Consider the following 17600-nt stretch of genomic DNA (forward strand, 5'->3'; position numbering starts at 1 on the left):
CCCTTGTGATTCCACATGAATTTGAGTATCAGCTTTTCCATTTCTGCAGAAAAGTCCATTGGAATTTTAATAAGGGTTTCATTGACTGTACATTGCTTGGGTAGTTTTGCCATCTTAACTATATTTAGTATTCAGATTCATGAACACAGGATGTCTTTCCATTTACTTAGGTTGTATTAGTCTGTTTGGGGTACCATAACAAAATACCACAGACTGGGTGGCTTTAAAAACAGAAATTTATTTTCTCACAGTTTGGGAGGTTAGAAGTCCAGGACCAAGGTGCAAATAAATTCAGTTTCTGGTGAAATCTCTCTTCCTGGCTTGGAGATAGCTGCCTTCTTGCTGTGTCCTCACATGCCCTTTCCTCTGTGCATGCAGGAAGAGAGAGCAAGCTCGGTGTCTTTTTCTTTTCTATAAGGACATCAGTTCTTTTGTATTGGGGTCCCACCCTCATGACTTCATTTAACCTTAATTACCTCCATAAGGGCCTGATCTCCAAATACAGTCACATTAGGGGTCTTTTACCTATGATGAAAAATATGCCTTTATCTTAGATCAGGCTGTTTGGGAAACAAACTCAAGGATGGAGATATATTGACATGTAAGCAGTTTAATGGGGAGTCCCCTCAGGATCAACACCTGTGGGGAGTAAAGGAAGTAAAAAATAGACATAGGGGAGAAATTGGATGCAATCACTCTAGAGGCCTCAACTGGTGACTCAAGCAGACCTTGGTCTTGGAGAGCAGACTTTGGAAAAAGTGGCTCTCTGTGGCTGAGGGCATTTCCTGGAGAGAGATTTGCTGAAAACTGTCAGTAGTCAACACTGCCAGCCCCTGGAAGAAAGAGTGCCTCAGTCCTAAACCCAGGCTCAGAGCAGGTATCACAGCACCCACCATAGGCCACCCCTGGTGCCATTTGTTCCTACTTCTTTCATACTGTAAGCTCTGGAAACTGTTTTTCCAGGATTTTATTTGATGTCTGTTCCTTGAGCAAGTTCCAAGAAGTTTAATGGGATAAACCATAGCACCCATTTCTGTAGCTGGTCTTGAGGCCATAATTGATACTCACCTCTGTGCTCTACTCCTAAATTCCCCTTACCCTTACCTACCCTCTCTGCTTGCCTGAGATTACTTGCTTGATAAAATAACCTGAGCTTTCATCCTTTAGGGGTTCAGTACAAGTCAGGATGGGGGATGGAGTTCCACATATTTGCTCAGAGATCCAAGCTAAGCTGTATAAGCCTCCAGCATCTAGATGGTTGCTGGTCCCTGTGTCAGGGGAAGAAAAAGCTGGGTGGAATGTACTGGGTCTAAGGCCATGGGCAGAACTAGTCATAAGGACCTGCCTAATTGTAAGGGAACTGGGAAATGGGGGGAGGCAGTCTTCAGAATGGTTTGTGCCATTCTGCTCTGCTTATCAAGCATTCCTTTGCTTCCTTTATTCCACACCTAGTACCTAGTCACTCCCTCCTTAGGGAAGATAACCCAGAGTCCTAGCCTATCAAGGCATTTAGTGCTAAGTGATACATAGTAATCTCTACATTAATCCAGATATTTCTTCTTTTGGTCCAGAAATATTAGAACTAAAATGACCAAATTATCTGGTCACTTGCATCTCCTCCCCCTCCCCCCATTCCCTAGATGTGGTGGTCAAACAGGGTCAGGGTAACTACAATAAACAATCCCATTTGGGAAATTGAAAAATGCAGTCGTTATTTATTTGTAATTTGTAATTCTGTTGTGTAGACATTGTTAGCGTTCTTTTGCCCTTGTGGTGGGGAAGACTACTCCTTGATTAGGCCCTGAATCTGATCTCTGCAAGGAGCACTCTGTCCACTCTTCTCTGTGGTACCTGGCTCCACCCTGTGGAGAGTCTTTTCTGCTAGCCTTCTTGAGTATATCTGAAGTGGGTATTGGAAAGTGTGTTCTCATTGGGGGCTGCCCCTGTTTCACAGGTTCCTATCTGTTAAAGATTGGAGGCCCAAGTGTCACTTTAAGACAGTCCTTAACCTGGACGCTATTGACATTTTGGATGAATAATTCTTTCTTTTGAGGGGCTGTCCTGTACATTGTAGAAAGTATAGCAGCATTCCTGGCCTTTACCCATGAGATGCCAGTAGTACTCCCCAATTGTGACAACCAAAAATGTCTTTAGACATTGACAAATATCCCCTGGGAACAAAATTGCCCTGATTTGAGAACCATTGTTTTAAGGCTAGAACAGTCACAGCCTTAAGGAGTTCTTTTTTTTTAAATGGTACATCTCTCTTAGAAACTCAGGAGACTTCTTATGTTTTTAATTACAGTTCTTTTCAAAGCACATCTGGTAGCTCACTGGCTCTATATTCTTGGACTTAATGTCTGCCTTTATGTTTTTAGGCCTCTGTTGGCAAGTCTGAGGTATTTTCATCAATTGAAAGATTTTTCAGGTCTTCGTCCATCAAAGGCTTTCAGAATTGTTATGTGAAAATGGTGCATTAGAAACAAATTCAAGATATCAGTGGCTTACAACAACATTTATTGCTTGCTCAGGGGTCTGCAGGTTGGCTGTGTGGCACTGCTCCAGATCATGGGATCAGGTTCAGGGTTTGTTTCATGTCCAGGTTTTAGCATCCAGGCTGAAGGAGTGCCTCCCTGGGGCACATCCTTTTCTTATGGTGAAAGAAGGGCAAGAGCCAAGCTAAATCAGTCAAGCACATCTAAAACTTCTCTTCAGATTTGATGAACATCACATTTCCTCACATTCCATTGGCCAGAATTACTGTAGGCCCATCGATAAGGTGAAGAAGTATATTGGGTTAGGAGGCGGAGATATTTGCTGAGCAACCCGCTATTTTTTCTTTTTTTTTTCTTTTTGAAAGGTCTAGTAGCATTTAGCTTTCCCAGAATGGCAAGGCCTTGAAATTCTAGATTCTCTGTTCCCTTTTATTTCTTCTTGTGAAGTGGCCAATTCTTTGATTTGTAGCCAGTAGCCACCTATACCCACTACTAAAGTTTTGCTTTTCAATCTCCTTCTAGAGCAGGGGTCAGCAGACTTTTTTGTAAAGGCAAGCCCAGATAGTATATATCTTAGGTTTTGCAGATAAGATACAGTCTCTGTTACAGCTTCTCAACTTTATCATAGTAACACAAAAGCAGCCATAGACAGTAGGTAATGAGAGTGTGACTGTGTTCTGATAAAACTTTCTTCACAAAAACAGGCAGGCATTAATTTGCCAACCCCTGTTCTAGAGCTCAAGTTCATTATGCAAGTGCTGTGCCTTCCAAGTTATTGTAGGTGACAGTGTCATGAAATGTCTTGCTACTCTATAAGCTGGATCACCTTTCCAACCTTTGATATTAGTTTCCCTGCTGCCTGCTGCTCAACTACTAAGCTGTGATCCTGTGTTTATAATAGTAACACTGTACTCCTGTCATCAATTTCAGTGTTAGTCAGAATAGACTAGTATAACGGAAAACATTCTTAGGTGTCTCTTTTACTCTCACACTACTACCATAATGCTTCTCACACCAGATGTGAGGTAGTTTTTCCCACACCAAACAGTTCTCAGATTCTCTGGACACCAGCCTGGGTATCCTACAATTTTACTCAATTCCAGGTAGACACTATCTACCTGGAAATAGCCTCAGATCCCCCAGGTTAAGGGCTCAGTCCCACAAGACTGCCCCAACTTCAAATGCCAATCATAATCCCAGGCTATAATTTGGAGGTTCCCACAACCGCCTCCTCAGATTCAGTTAATTTGCTAGAGTGCCTAACAGAACTCAGGAAAACATTTTACTTTCTGGATTACTGGTTAATTACAAAGGATGTAACTCAGGAACAGCCAAATGGAGAGATGCATAAGGCAAAGTATGTGGGAAGGTGCACGGAGCTTCCGAGCCCTCTCTGGGTGCACCACTCTCCCAGCACCTCCATGTGTTTACCGGAAGCTCTCTGTATCAGTCCTTTTGGGTTTTTATGGAGGCTTCATTACATAGGCGTGATTGATTAAATCTTTGGCCATTGGAGATTGAACTCAGTCTCTAGCCCCTCTCCCCTCCCAGGTGGTCTGGGGGCCTGTGGGACTGAAAGTTTTAACACTCTAATTATTTTGTTGGTTCCCTGGCAACCAGCCTCATCCTTTGGAACTTTCCAAAAGTAACCTCATTAAGTCAACTCTGGTGTAGTTGAAAGGTACTTCTTATGAATAACAAAAAGCACTCCTTTCACCTTTATTGCTCTTATCACTTAGGAAATTCCAAGGGTTCTAGGAGCTCTGTGCCAGTAATTGGGACAATGACCAAATATGGTTTTCTTATTATAAATCACAATATCACAACTAGGTTATTAACAAATAAACACTTGAGTTTTCAGTGGCTTAACACAACCAAGGTTTATCTCCCATAGTATGTGTCCAGTACAGGTCCTAGTGGGATGAGGACTCTGCCATACATAGATGCTCAGCAGCTCAATATCTAGAATGTTACTAGTCACCAAAGCAGGGCAAGAGACAAAAGGATGTTATGCACTGGCCCTTCTATTCTTGATTCCCACTCACATCCCATTGACTAGAATTAATCACAGGCTGGAAAAATGTGGGAGAGAAGGTGGAATATTGTTAGTCCACTACTTCTGTCACACATTCATACAAGTTCAGTTATTCTTCACAGGTATAGATAGCAACGCAACTTAAACATCTGTAGAAAGGTACATCTTGATATGCAAGGATGAATTTCAGATGATATTCTTTTTTGACAGTTTCTTTTCCTTAACAAGATGTCTATTTTTTAAAAATTGCATTTTGTTCTTAATCTTTCCAAAATAAAGTGTTTAAGGTTGAAATCTTCTTTCTAGACTAGAATGCAGTAGTATGAAGAGCCATTAATCACTAACCAACACTATAGACATTGAAATAGTATCAAGGCTCATAATATTTATTTTTGAACACGCAGTGTTACTTTGCAGAGGTATTTTGGAAATAGTGACAACGTATTTACAGGATAGCAATAATGAAAAATTTCATTTTCTGTTTCAATAAACCTGTTGATACCTATTTTTAATTTGATAAAACCTATAGATTACATATCGCCTAACCCATCCATGATTGCATATCAAAATATGCTAAAGACAGCATACATGCTTCTCTGGATATAGACATTACAAAAGTAATTATTTCAGGCCAGCTTTATTTTGTGTTACATCAATCACTGGTATTCAATGTATGTGAATCATACTCCTGCTTTCTTTGGTCTCTTGGTTCATAATAGAATTCATGGGAGCTAACAAGTTCATGGGTTGAACTTGAAGCCATGAGTGTTTATGCTGCTGCCTTTTAATGATCGTAGCACAGAATTCCTTGAGGTTGGGTTCAGGTGGGAAATTCTTCACAAAGACATCATTTGGTAGCATCAACAGCAAGTAATTTTATGGATTAGTGGCACCAAGACAATGGTGTCCTACCTCAGCTGGCAGTCAAAAATTTTATGAACAAATCTGTACGATTTCGGGTGGGAAATCAGTGATGGAAGGACTGACTTCGATCCTTTAGAGTTGAACATCTGCCAGTTTGAAAGGTCAAGTGACATGTGCTTGGGTTGACATAGAATGGCCCATTGTTGGTATATAGTATCTATATAAAGCTTGTTTTGACTTTAAAATGGGATCTTTTAAAAGCTGGTAATTTAGTATACAAGTGCATATAAATGCTAACTTTATGATTCTCTCTTACTTTTACTGTAATAGTTCTTACATGAGCTTTGAGATGCCTTTCCAAATTGCTTTCACACCACTTGATTGAAAGTTTCTAGCTAATCATAATTTCTAGCAAATAAAGCATTACTAACTTCTAATAACTGTATATATTCATAAATTAAAAATGCCATCAAGCTAATTTCTCAGATTTGCCTATTATGATGAATCTGTTCAGTGATAACAGTGAGAAAAATGAACAGTAACCATGAATTGTTTTATAAGTGATCTCATAACTTGTGGACTGCAAAATATTTGTTTATGTCATAGCAGCCATTTTTTTAATTTTTATTTTTGAAGGACTTAAAGCCCAGTAATATAGTAGTAAAATCAGACTGCACTTTGAAGATTCTTGACTTTGGACTGGCCAGGACTGCAGGAACTAGTTTTATGATGACACCTTACGTAGTGACTCGCTACTACAGAGCACCTGAGGTCATCCTAGGGATGGGCTACAAAGAAAACGGTCAGCAAACACTATTTACTTGAATTACTGTTCTGATTTATTTGCTTTTGTTTATCACATTTCTTATGTAAATACTTAAATTGAAGTGCATAGAGTTAAATGTATCGCTGTATGAAATGATGTTTATCAAGAGTTTGAAAGTAACTACAAATTCTGTCATAAATGTTTGGAAAAACTTGGGGCCCCTGTTTATTTAAATACAAATACATAATCATCAACACTACCATTAGAAAAAGAATTTGTTGCCATGGCCCCTGTAACAGAATATGTACCATTTTCTTGCCTGTAACTTGAAAATGAGCATTCTAACATGGGTTCAAGAAATCTTAAGTTTGCATTAATGATATTTGCACACTTGACATTAAAGTTAATAGCAGTAGCACTTAGTGCAAACTTTAAGGGCTGCAATAAAGCCATTCTGCATAGCTGATGGATAATTAATTTAAGGTTGCCTTTCAGAGAAAACAATGTTTCATCAAAGACCTTGTGTCCAGCCTTAAAGAAATGGCATTATTATGTGCGAGTATAGTCAATTATATGTATCAGCATTAGAATCAAGGTTGAAGAACATTATCAGGCATGTAGTTCATGAATTTAAAAAAAATTATGCATAAATATACATATATTTATACTTAAGAAATTTTGTTGAATCTCAGTCATTTAAGAGATGAATAAGTCTACACAGGATTTTATTGACTTAAACTATAACTTTTTAAATGTGGTAACTTAATCCAAAATACTTACTAGAATAGGACCTAGACATTTTTTCTAGCAAAGAATCTAAAACAACAGTTCACTTTGAATCAGGAAACTGTATCAAGTCAATTTTTGGGATTCTTTTTTATAAAAGATAACATTGAACTGAGGATTTTAGCTTAATTTTCTTTTCTGAGCTCATTAAAAACACTTTAAATATTTACTACTATTCTTTTGTTCTTAAATAAACATGCTGTTGTCTTACTCTTTATCTAAAATTGCCTTATACCCTGTAAAACCCAGTGAGTTAGATTTAGTATTAGACTCTTTTTTTTGAGAATTGCTGCTTTAAGTGACCGGCGTGAAGATTGTTTTTGTATTTGCTGTAAAACCATTGATTGTCACAGATAATGTATAATGTGGCACTCTCTCTTATAATTGTGATCTTGGGAGCTCCCTACCAGAAATTAGCACCAAGAATAACTGTCATGTAAAGAATTGACATGCTTTCCTTTCTTAGGTAAGAATTATATAGATCTACCTTATTGCCTTTTTTTTTTCTTTTTTTGGGCCCCAGGAAACTGAGTCAAATGTAATGCTTAATTATGATAACTACATTAGCCAGCAAGGTTAAACATAAGAACTTCTGCCTTTTATTAACACCTTTCACCCACCCCCACCTGTTTTAACAACTTTATTTTATATGTCTTTTATTGAAAGCCGGCTCAAAGCTTTTTGTAAAGTGTGAGATAATGGAATATATTTAAACTGCCAAATAGACTGAGCAGTTAGACCCTGTAAAACTTGCTTTATGTATGAATCAGGCTTATCATATTCTGAGGAAAGTCTTCATTATCCCAGACAATATCTTCTCTCATGCTTGCAGCTTTTGAAATCTGTTTTAAGATGTTTTTCTTAAGATTATGTACATAAGTTGTGTCCTGAATATTTAACTAAAGCTTGCTATTCTCTATAAAGTCCACAGGGAAAAATTATTTTCATAGATTTTTGCCAAAAAATGAAAACCCTGGAAAAAATTTTTCTCTGAACTGATTTATGAATGTTAACTTTTCCTCTAAAATTTTATTCTTGAAAGTTGAACTATGCCATAAATGTAAAAAGATTTGTATGTATTTTAATGTGAAATTTTAGAGAAACTTTAGTTCCACAGGATTTCTAAAATTTGTTCCTAATCTAGCTCCTAAAATTCTGTAATGAACTGGCAGTCTCCTTATGAGTGTATTAGAAAGTACTGACTTTAAGTTCCCAAGTCCTCCTGTATTGGTAAAGGATATATTTCTAACATCTATTCCTGCCCTTTTCTTCTTTTGCTATTAGAGAATTGGGGCCTTCAAACTTCAAAAACAAATGCAAGTTTCTAAAGCTTTCCTTTCAAATTGCTCATTCTCCTCTTGTATTAAACTGCAAGCACCTACTCTTTTTGTCTGATTTTCAAACCCAAAGATATAAAATGTCAGGGTATGTGGTTAGTTTTAATGAAACAGGTGGAGGTCCTCAAATTGCCCATTTCTATGTCTAGCAGATTCTTTTCAGTATTGACTAGAGCTCTCATTTAAAGTTGACAAGGGTCATGGGACTTCCCTGGTGGTCCAGTGGTTAAGACTCCGCATTTCCACCGCAGGGGGCACGGGTTTGATCCTGGTCGGGGAACTAAGATCCTGCATGCTGCGTGGCCAACAAAAAAAAAGAAAAAAATTAAAGTTGGCAAGGGTCAGTAAGTCTACTAGGAGACTCTGTAGATAATAAATCTGTGGGAAATTTCATACTGTATTCAGCCAAAACCAACTTCTTAAACCAAAAGCGTTTTGGTTCTATGGGTTTAAAACACTTTAGGTGGAAAACATGAAATATACTTCTTTTACTAAGTTTTTTTAATTGATTATTTGTTCGTTCTCTATGCACTTGTTCCTTTTGGAATAGTAGAGTAAATGCAGCACGGTGTTGCCAAGGAGAAAAATGACCTTCAATTCAGAGTAAACATAGCACCTCTCAAAACGAATTTATTAACTCCAACTTGAAAATTTCTGAAGAGCTTTAGATTAACTTTTAAACTGTAATTATTCATAGAAACATTGTTTCTGTTAAGTATTTTAATATACTAGATTATTTCTGCTCATGCTTTTTTCTTTTATTTGACTTAAAGAGAGAGTATAATGCACAGTTGAACCTCAAAATAGTACAAAGATTTTATTTTTTAAATTTTGCTACCTCATGTACATTTGCAGCCTTACTTATAAGATTTGTGTTTGGTTCTTTTTCATATTTTATAAATAAATTTTCAGGGGCAAAATGTGTAGGTTTTTTAAATTATGTGATTTCTGTGCATAGCTCTCACTTTAAATTAGATATGTAGTTAAAACGCCACACTTCACATTTGCTTTTGTGAATCAAAGCCTTTTGACAAATATTTTGTGTTTTAAATTATTCCATTAGCTAAAATTAAAATCACTTTTTTCTTTTGGTGATGTTTTGCAGTTTTTATATAATGCAGTCATATTATGCTTCTTTGATTTTAACGACCTTTTGCTTTGCTTTTCCTTCTTTTGTGCTGCAAACATATAGTGGATTTATGGTCTGTGGGGTGCATTATGGGAGAAATGGTTTGCCACAAAATCCTCTTTCCAGGAAGGGACTGTATCCTTGTGCTGCTGCAGCAGTTTAATTAGTTAGGTGATGAACTTCCTTATGTTTTCTAATGAAAATGAATATAGTGTACATTCATACATGTGGGTTTTTTTAAACAGACGTAAAGTTTGTGGCTGTTATAGTTCAAAAATTGTTGAGATACGAAGCTGAAATGTTTGTAGGCTGCATCTGGCAGTAGGAAATACAGTCTCTGCTGGTAGTTAGAGCACATTCACTGTCATTCATTTTTATTTTATACTGCTTTCTATAATTTTGAAGTATACATGGTGTGTGTGATTTTTTTTAATGTTTATATATATTTTTTTATTTTAACCAAAATCTTTATGTTAATGTCATTGCATTTTGTTTTCAGTTGACATTTGGTCAGTTGGGTGCATCATGGGAGAAATGATCAAAGGTGGTGTTTTGTTCCCAGGTACTGATCGTATCCTTATCTTTGGCCTAAAATGTAGTTTCTAAAGGTCAAAATGTATGACAGCACTTCAGCTTGGTCAGGTATAATGTATTTTGTCTCTCCCTAATAAGAAAGTATTGTTAAATTACTCTTTCAAAATACCACCTGCTATTTGACTTAGACTTTCCTTTCCCTAATTTATTTGTTGTTTCATATGTTAATTCTGAAAACTGCTCAGGTTAATTATCCACAATTATTTGCTGGCTTTGAGTTGATTCATTTAACCTAAATCAGAAGTCATGGCTTGTATTAAATTTTCTAATAATTATACACTTGAGTAAGTCTAGAAGTACTTAGGACATAATATGAATTTTGGAATTGTCTGTTGCTTCTGGTCATCCTTTTGTTTTGTCCTCCCCACTTCCTTTTTTGTTAATGTGCTGTGTGTTCTATGTCTTTTGGTTATTGTCTCATTACTCAACATAACATACTGATATTTTCATCTGAGAATTTCAGCAGTAATAATTTTACATGGTGATGAGTAGATTTGGGTCATGATTTTTGTTCATCTGACTGACTGCTAATCTTTGTAATAACAGTGATCTGTTATGTGTCTATCAGCTAGTGAAACTTAGAATTGTTTTAGGAAGAGGAATGGGAAAAACCATATTCACTGGGTTACAATAAGAAAGTTTTAGGTCTTAGTCCACCGGGAGGAGTTTGAGGTGTAAACGCTAAAGATTGGAAGGAAAGAGACCAGAGAATTCTAACCTTACACCTTAACCAAAATACTGAGTCATTTTCTTAAATTTCAGAGCTTTAAAAAAATTTTACTAACATAAGCTGAACAAAGAATGGCAAAAGGAAATGCCATCATTTTTATTGCTACTGCTTTTCTGTTAGTGTAGAAAACTTAAAAAATGCAGGACATGTAATAAATATTTCCTATCTTCTCGGAAATGCATTCACATTTTCTGATAAGCTGGAAGGAGAGGCAAATTTTGTATTCTAAAATTATGTACAGTTTACATTTAGAGTCCTTATGGGTAGTAATTGTCATTTTTCTTTGAGCCACTTATCATTTGTATTTAGAATTTGTGTATTTAGAATATAAGAATTTAGAATTTAAGCTTCCATTTTTATGATAAAATTAGTAGACACACACATGCACATAATAAATAAGGTTAACAAAGCTTGTTTACTGATCCTTTTTGTCCACCTACAATCATTGCCTTTTGCAAGGTGGCTGTAAGATTTATAACTGCCACATTCTTTCTTAGGATTTTTAAATTGCCATTTTCTTATTTTAATATGGATATGACTAATATGTTGAACATTAGATACACAGTATTTTTTCTTAGCTACTTGATATTAGATATTGATCAGTGGAATAAAGTTATTGAACAGCTTGGAACACCATGTCCTGAATTCATGAAGAAACTACAACCAACAGTAAGGACTTATGTTGAAAACAGACCTAAATATGCTGGATATAGCTTTGAGAAACTCTTCCCTGATGTACTTTTCCCAGCTGACTCGGAACACAATAAACTTAAAGGTACTTTTTATAAACATATATCTTTAATTCCATTGTGGGGGGGTGGGTGGGTGGTTGTGGAGGGGGTTTATGAGGGTATATTCATATTCTCATGGGACATACATTGTCTCTGGGTAATGGAACAGTGTGAGGTTTTAGTTCTTTTTAGTTATTTTTTTGTGATTTTATATTTTTTAATCATATGTATGACCTAATTTTATAGTAAATCTATTCTGTTTAAAACATTTTTTAATAAATGATAATTTCAAGTTTCTGAAATTTATTGATAATTTTAAAGCTTTTATGAGATACGTGTACATTAACGTTTCATTATTTTTGCAGCCAGTCAGGCAAGGGATTTGTTATCTAAAATGCTGGTAATTGATGCATCTAAAAGGATTTCTGTAGATGAAGCTCTCCAGCACCCATATATCAACGTCTGGTATGATCCTTCTGAAGCAGAAGCTGTAAGTTCTTTTCTTTAATGTTTGAAGACTATATTGTACCCTTAGAGTTAGAATTAAAGTTAGGTTTGGAGGATATCTTAAAATTTTAAATAAAAATATAAATAAATGATGATGGTGTTTTTCTGTTTTTGCATGAAAAGTTTCTTAAGAGAATGAACATATCCAAGTACCTCCTACACAAAATAAAGTTCCCCCCCACTGTTTCTTGCCTTTTTGCCGTGATACCTTGTATGCTGAGCTAGAATGTTGAGCACTTTTGGAAAACATCTTAACTTAGTTGTAAACAAATTATTATATCCAAAGCATAGCACAATTCTATGATATAAATAAAATGTGACCATTTCAAAAACAGGAAGAAAAGAAAAAAGACGGCTAAACATCTTTTTTCCTGTCACTGTTCTCTCTACGCGAGATCAGTGTTGATCATTGATCAATCTTGGCCTAATGATGTATTTTTCCAAGCCTTCTGTCTGGCTAACATTTCAAATAATTGTAAACAATTTATATACTCCCAATAAACTGACTCAATTATTGTTGCCTTGTTTTTCAGCCACCACCAAAGATACCTGACAAGCAGTTAGATGAAAGGGAACACACAATAGAAGAGTGGAAAGGTAACATTCACCAGATTCTTTAAGATGAAGCTGAAAGAGCTCTGGCTTTCTATGTTGATTTATTCATCATTTTAGGGAAATGAAAGATATTTTCTATTATTCGTAACTGATATTTAATAATATGATTTAATATTTTTACAAAAGTAGAGAGTATGTCTCCTTCCCTCACTGACTTAATCCCAGTGTCTTTGTTCCCCACCCCAGACAAAGACACATTTGTGCTTTCTGGAACTTTTATGTTCTTCCATAGTCTACAAAAATACAAACTTGTGTGTTTGATGTCTCCCCCTTCTCCTCTCCCACCCTGTTTTAATCACGTATGGTTGTATACAGTGCACACTTGCTTTGTTGATATAACCGTATATTTTAGAGATTATTCTCTCTTGCTCCATATACCTGGCTCATTTGGTTTAATAGCCAGTTAGTGATCTGCTGTTCGCCTGTGTCACAGGGTTCTGTATCTAACAACCATTTGAAGAGCATTTAAGTTGTGTCTAGTCTGTTGTTACACACAACTCTGCAGTGTTCTTGTGCACATCTGAGAACATGCCTGTAAGAAAAATCCTACAAGGAGATTCACTGGGCCAAAGGACATTTTTCAGTTATTTCCGATTACTCTCCAGAGAAATTGTAGCAGTTTACACTTCCATCAGCATTTTATGGGAATGTCTCTTTTACCCCCACCCTCACCAACAGAGTGAGTTAATTTTTAATCTTTGCGTATCTAATAGTTTTATTTTATTTTTTTACTTTGGTTGAACATTAATAATGCTTTGAAAGTCATGGCAATGTTAAAATATTTCTTTCTTTAAAAGATTCCCTGGGACAGTTCAGCCAGGTAATTTTTAGATCCTGCTTGCCTCCATTTATATTGTTGTCATTTTATATTTTGACCACTTTTGTAACTACATGACTTTGGACAAGTCACTTAAAATCAGGTAGACAGAAGACATGTTATTAAGAGCTAAGAACCTAAATACTTGGAAGGCAACAGTATAAACCGGAGCATGTAATCCATCTACAGATTTATTTGGGAGGAATGAATTTGATTCTTTCTTCTTAGGAATAACCAGAGATTAGTTTTCGCTAAGTCGACTTTGGGAGACATACAGTTAGACTCTGTAGAGCCCACCAGAATGATAGAATTGGGTAGCACCTAGTGCATCTATATATGTAATATACAGGAGTATAGAAACTATAGATCAGAGTATGTATTAAAGTATCTAACCTGATATTTTTATATATCATTACATTTACAATAAACATTTATGGTATTTCATGGAATCTTAATAGGCCACCAATTGTAAAACACACTAGTATGTACCACTAAGAAAGAAGAAACAATGCCAGTTGTACTGCACGATTGATTATAGATGCAACCCAGTTTCAAAGATATTAAACTGTGAAAAAAGTACATCTTAAAATCAGTGAAACATTGTATTTTCATTTGTATATGGTTATATCTGGGATTTTTGATTACTGTAAGCATGTTTATCTTTATTCTGTATCTTTTTCTCCTAGTCCCAAATGCCGTTTAGTAATTACCTACAAACTCCCTTTTTCAAGATCTGCTTAAGAATTTTAGCATCATAACAGAAAAATTCATTGCCAAAGCCATTAACTACAGATTGCTTTGTCTAGTTAGTACTCCTGATTAGCTTTGGTTCTTCTGCCTCAGTCCCATTTTCCAAAGGAGTATTTTCTCTCTGTTTTTAATCCTCCTATCCGGAATGCCTATCATTCCTTTTTGCTTCTTTAAAGAAAAGCATCTCCCATTCTTTCCTCTATCAAGACTTGCTATTTTTCTTCTTCCCAGCCCAAGTAGGTTACCATCGCAAGCAAACTTAGGTGTCTCCAGCTCTTGTTCATCCCAACATATCCACTTGTTTTACCTTATTATCAACATAAATGTTGCCATACCCTGTGATCAGAAATCATTTATTGAAAGTTTAATGTAAAGAATTACAGACTCCTTGAAATTCTGTGCAACAATTTTTGTTTATACATTTTTCTCAGAAGAGGGTTCATTGCTTTTATACAATTCTCAAAGGATTTTATGACCCAGAGATGATGATGAATAATGGCAATGTTAGGATCCACCAGAAGGTTCTTCTTAAGTCAGCATTCAGACTCATAAGGCACATCACACTTGACATCAGGATCATGTAGAAGAATACAGGGCAGGAGGCACGTACACTGCAGGGCAGGATCTGGTGTTACTCTTCAGTTGGAGTGGTCCTCCCAGCAGTCCACCCACTGTCCAGAAGCCTAGTTAAAGACCAAGATTCTCATGAAGAAATTATTGACAGTCATAGCATGCCATGCTTCAACTCAGAAGGAGTTAAAGTATAGTTACCTGATTGTTTTCCTTTAATAAAAATATTTTTATATTCTATTCTGATTAAAGAAGGTTCCACGTACTCTTGCATTTAAATCTTTTAACAGATATCTGGGTAAGTACCTACAGTGTACCAGGTACAATGCCAGGGCTCAGGAAATAGAAGTTAAAGACAAATTTGATTCAAGCCCTTACTGAGAGAATTAAATTAGCATTTGCTGTACAGAATGATATGGTATAGTACAAAGTGTTGGTGGAGTAAAAAAGATAAAGCTTCTAACCCCAGCTCTATCTTAATCCAACTTCTGGAATATTACAGCAGAGGCTTTGCTTCTTTCAGTATAACTCATGGTTGAGGATCAAGAAATTGTTATTAACACCTTTGAATCTTAGGCTGACACTTCTGGACCCTCTGCCATTGCAAGAACACCATTCGAAGTACTTAGTGTGTGCAAAAATTTTTTACTTAAAACATACATATCTTGGGAGATTGCCTCTCAGACTTTGAAAAGTTTTTGTTCACCTCTTTTTCAGAATTGATATACAAAGAAGTTATGGACTTGGAGGAGAGAACCAAGAATGGAGTTATACGGGGGCAACCCTCTCCTTTAGGTTGGTTACAATATAAGCTTAGTTAAGATTACAGTTTACTTCTTGTGTTGTAGTCTTCAGTGGCCTGAAACCTTCAGTTCTTTCCATACTTAGTACCATTCGTATTCAAAGTTTATTAAGTATAAGGAATACAATTTCTGTGGCAAATTTGAAAGCATTGGTACACTGTTCTATCAGTACATTGTACTAGTATATCAGTAACTGACTTCATAAAATGCATCTCTTTTTCTTTGATACTGACATCCCATTGAAGAACAGAAATTTAAAACGTTTTTTGGTGGTTGTTGGCATTGTTGTCTTTAAAGAAGAAATTTATCACAATTCAATATATTGACCTTTCTGTGATTTAACAGTCCTTACTTTGGATAAATAAACTAAAACTTCATGGCAAAATTCTGTACGGGATGCCAATTTTGTACATGATACCTCTTTCTCATTTTGGTATTTTTGATTTGTTTAAGGCAGTAGCATTAAAACTGCTGTCAGAAGGTATTCTAGCTCTTAAGAACATTGGTTTGCAGGAGTTAAACATTTTCTTTTATCATAAGCTCATCTTATATTAAATTTTAGTACTTGTTAAAGCATAAAGAATTTAAAGGAAAAGTTAAATGACAGGTAACATGTACATATTAAGTACATACTACATGACAGACACTGATAGTTTTTGTACTTTGTTTCATTCAGCCCCCCAGAACCCTGAGGAAGGGGTTGTTGTGCACATTTTACAGATGAGGAAACAAGTTTAGAAAAATTAAATGATGTAAGACTACAAATCTTTTGTGTAGAAAAGCAATACTTGAAGCCGTGTTTATCAGTAACTTCAGAGGGCATGGTTTTTCCAGCATCCCATATGGCTGGCAACAGAGAATAGGGCAGTTTTAGGGAAGAGGTTAAATTTGAGCTGAGCCTTGAAGGCTGAGTAAGGTTTCAACAGGTAGGTCTTGAATTTGCATGAAACTATGCCATTTTAATCCTTCTAAAATTCTTACACATTCTAAGAAAAAAAAGGATATCATATTTAGCATCAATGAAGTAAGATATATAGGTATAGTTTCAGGTGCCCATTTTGTTGTACTATAAACATATATTTGTTTAAATAATTTTTGTAGCTTCCTATGACATTTTTGGTTATATTTTGAGTTCTTTTAATTCTTTGTTTTTTAAACCTTGATCAAGAATGCAGTCTTCCAAATTTTAATATAGATCCTCTTGAAAACATAAATTGGTTTCAACAGCTTTTTACCTACAATTAGCTGTAACAAAAGCTATCTTATAAACGCTTTAATAACTCAGTTAATTAGCTTTGTATTGATATACAGTAGTCATATAAGTGAATTGTTCATGATGGAGGCTTGAATGGAATTTGAAAAGTCCATTATTAGGGAAGTTTTATACTTTAGCATACTGTCCTAGTGAATGGCACATCCTAAGTGTCAAATGTTTGAGTAAACTTAATAATCTCGTGAGATAGATAGAGCAGTTGTGTTTGTTCTTAATTTATAAGTGAAAAATTTGAATCCTAGACAACACTTAACTCTGGTTACAAAATAAGTCAGTGGAAAGGACAGGACTGCAAGTTTCTAGACATTTTCTGGATTCTCAGTTATAGCTGGCAAAGAAGAGTGTTAGTAAATTAATCTGTTATAAAAATATTCAGTTCTTGATTATATGCAAAAACAGAAGGTAAGTATTTGATGACTCAGAATATCAGATAATCACAATACCATTTCGACTTGATTTTAAAAAGTAAATATTTTTCCCTCTGGATTGCCTCTTATCTTTATTTTGGTTTGGCTAATACTAAAATGATTTTGCATACCTTTGAGTGTGTAGAGTCACTGAGAGGGAAATGACCCAGATATCTGAAATTAAAGATTTTTCCATATTATTGCTGTCCGGATATTGAGAATTTACTATTGGCTTGGCCCAAAAGTTCGTTTGGGTTTTTCTGTAACTTACGGAAAAACCCCGAATGAACTTTTTGGCCAACCCAATATATTACTTTAAAGGTCAGAAGTAAACAAGTTTTTTTTCCTTAGGTATTTGATTTTCAGATTAAAAAGTTAACTGTTTAATTAT

At 35.6% G+C, this 17600-nt stretch overlaps 1 protein-coding gene across 10 annotated transcripts in view; it reads left to right on the top strand.

The window, feature by feature from the left end:
• The window catches only part of MAPK8 (mitogen-activated protein kinase 8), a 123892-nt gene that overhangs the window by 82106 nt on the left and 24186 nt on the right, over positions 1-17600 (top strand). For all 10 annotated transcript variants that reach the window (XR_003790555.1, XR_003790553.1, XR_003790558.1 and 7 more), the window contains exons 6-11: positions 6031-6196; positions 9912-9983; positions 11329-11511; positions 11833-11957; positions 12508-12571; positions 15444-15521. Coding sequence is in view for 2 of the 10 variants with exons in the window: in XM_029201103.1 (XP_029056936.1) it covers positions 6031-6196; positions 9912-9983; positions 11329-11511; positions 11833-11957; positions 12508-12571; positions 15444-15521 (688 nt within the window). In the remaining 8 variants the exon portion in view is untranslated. The remainder of the gene's footprint in view (positions 1-6030; positions 6197-9911; positions 9984-11328; positions 11512-11832; positions 11958-12507; positions 12572-15443; positions 15522-17600) is intronic.

The sequence above is a fragment of the Monodon monoceros genome, unplaced genomic scaffold (genome assembly GCF_005190385.1).
Source record: "Monodon monoceros isolate NGI ecotype Baffin Bay Population unplaced genomic scaffold, NGI_Narwhal_1 Super_Scaffold_4, whole genome shotgun sequence".
Taxonomy (NCBI): domain Eukaryota; kingdom Metazoa; phylum Chordata; class Mammalia; order Artiodactyla; family Monodontidae; genus Monodon; species Monodon monoceros.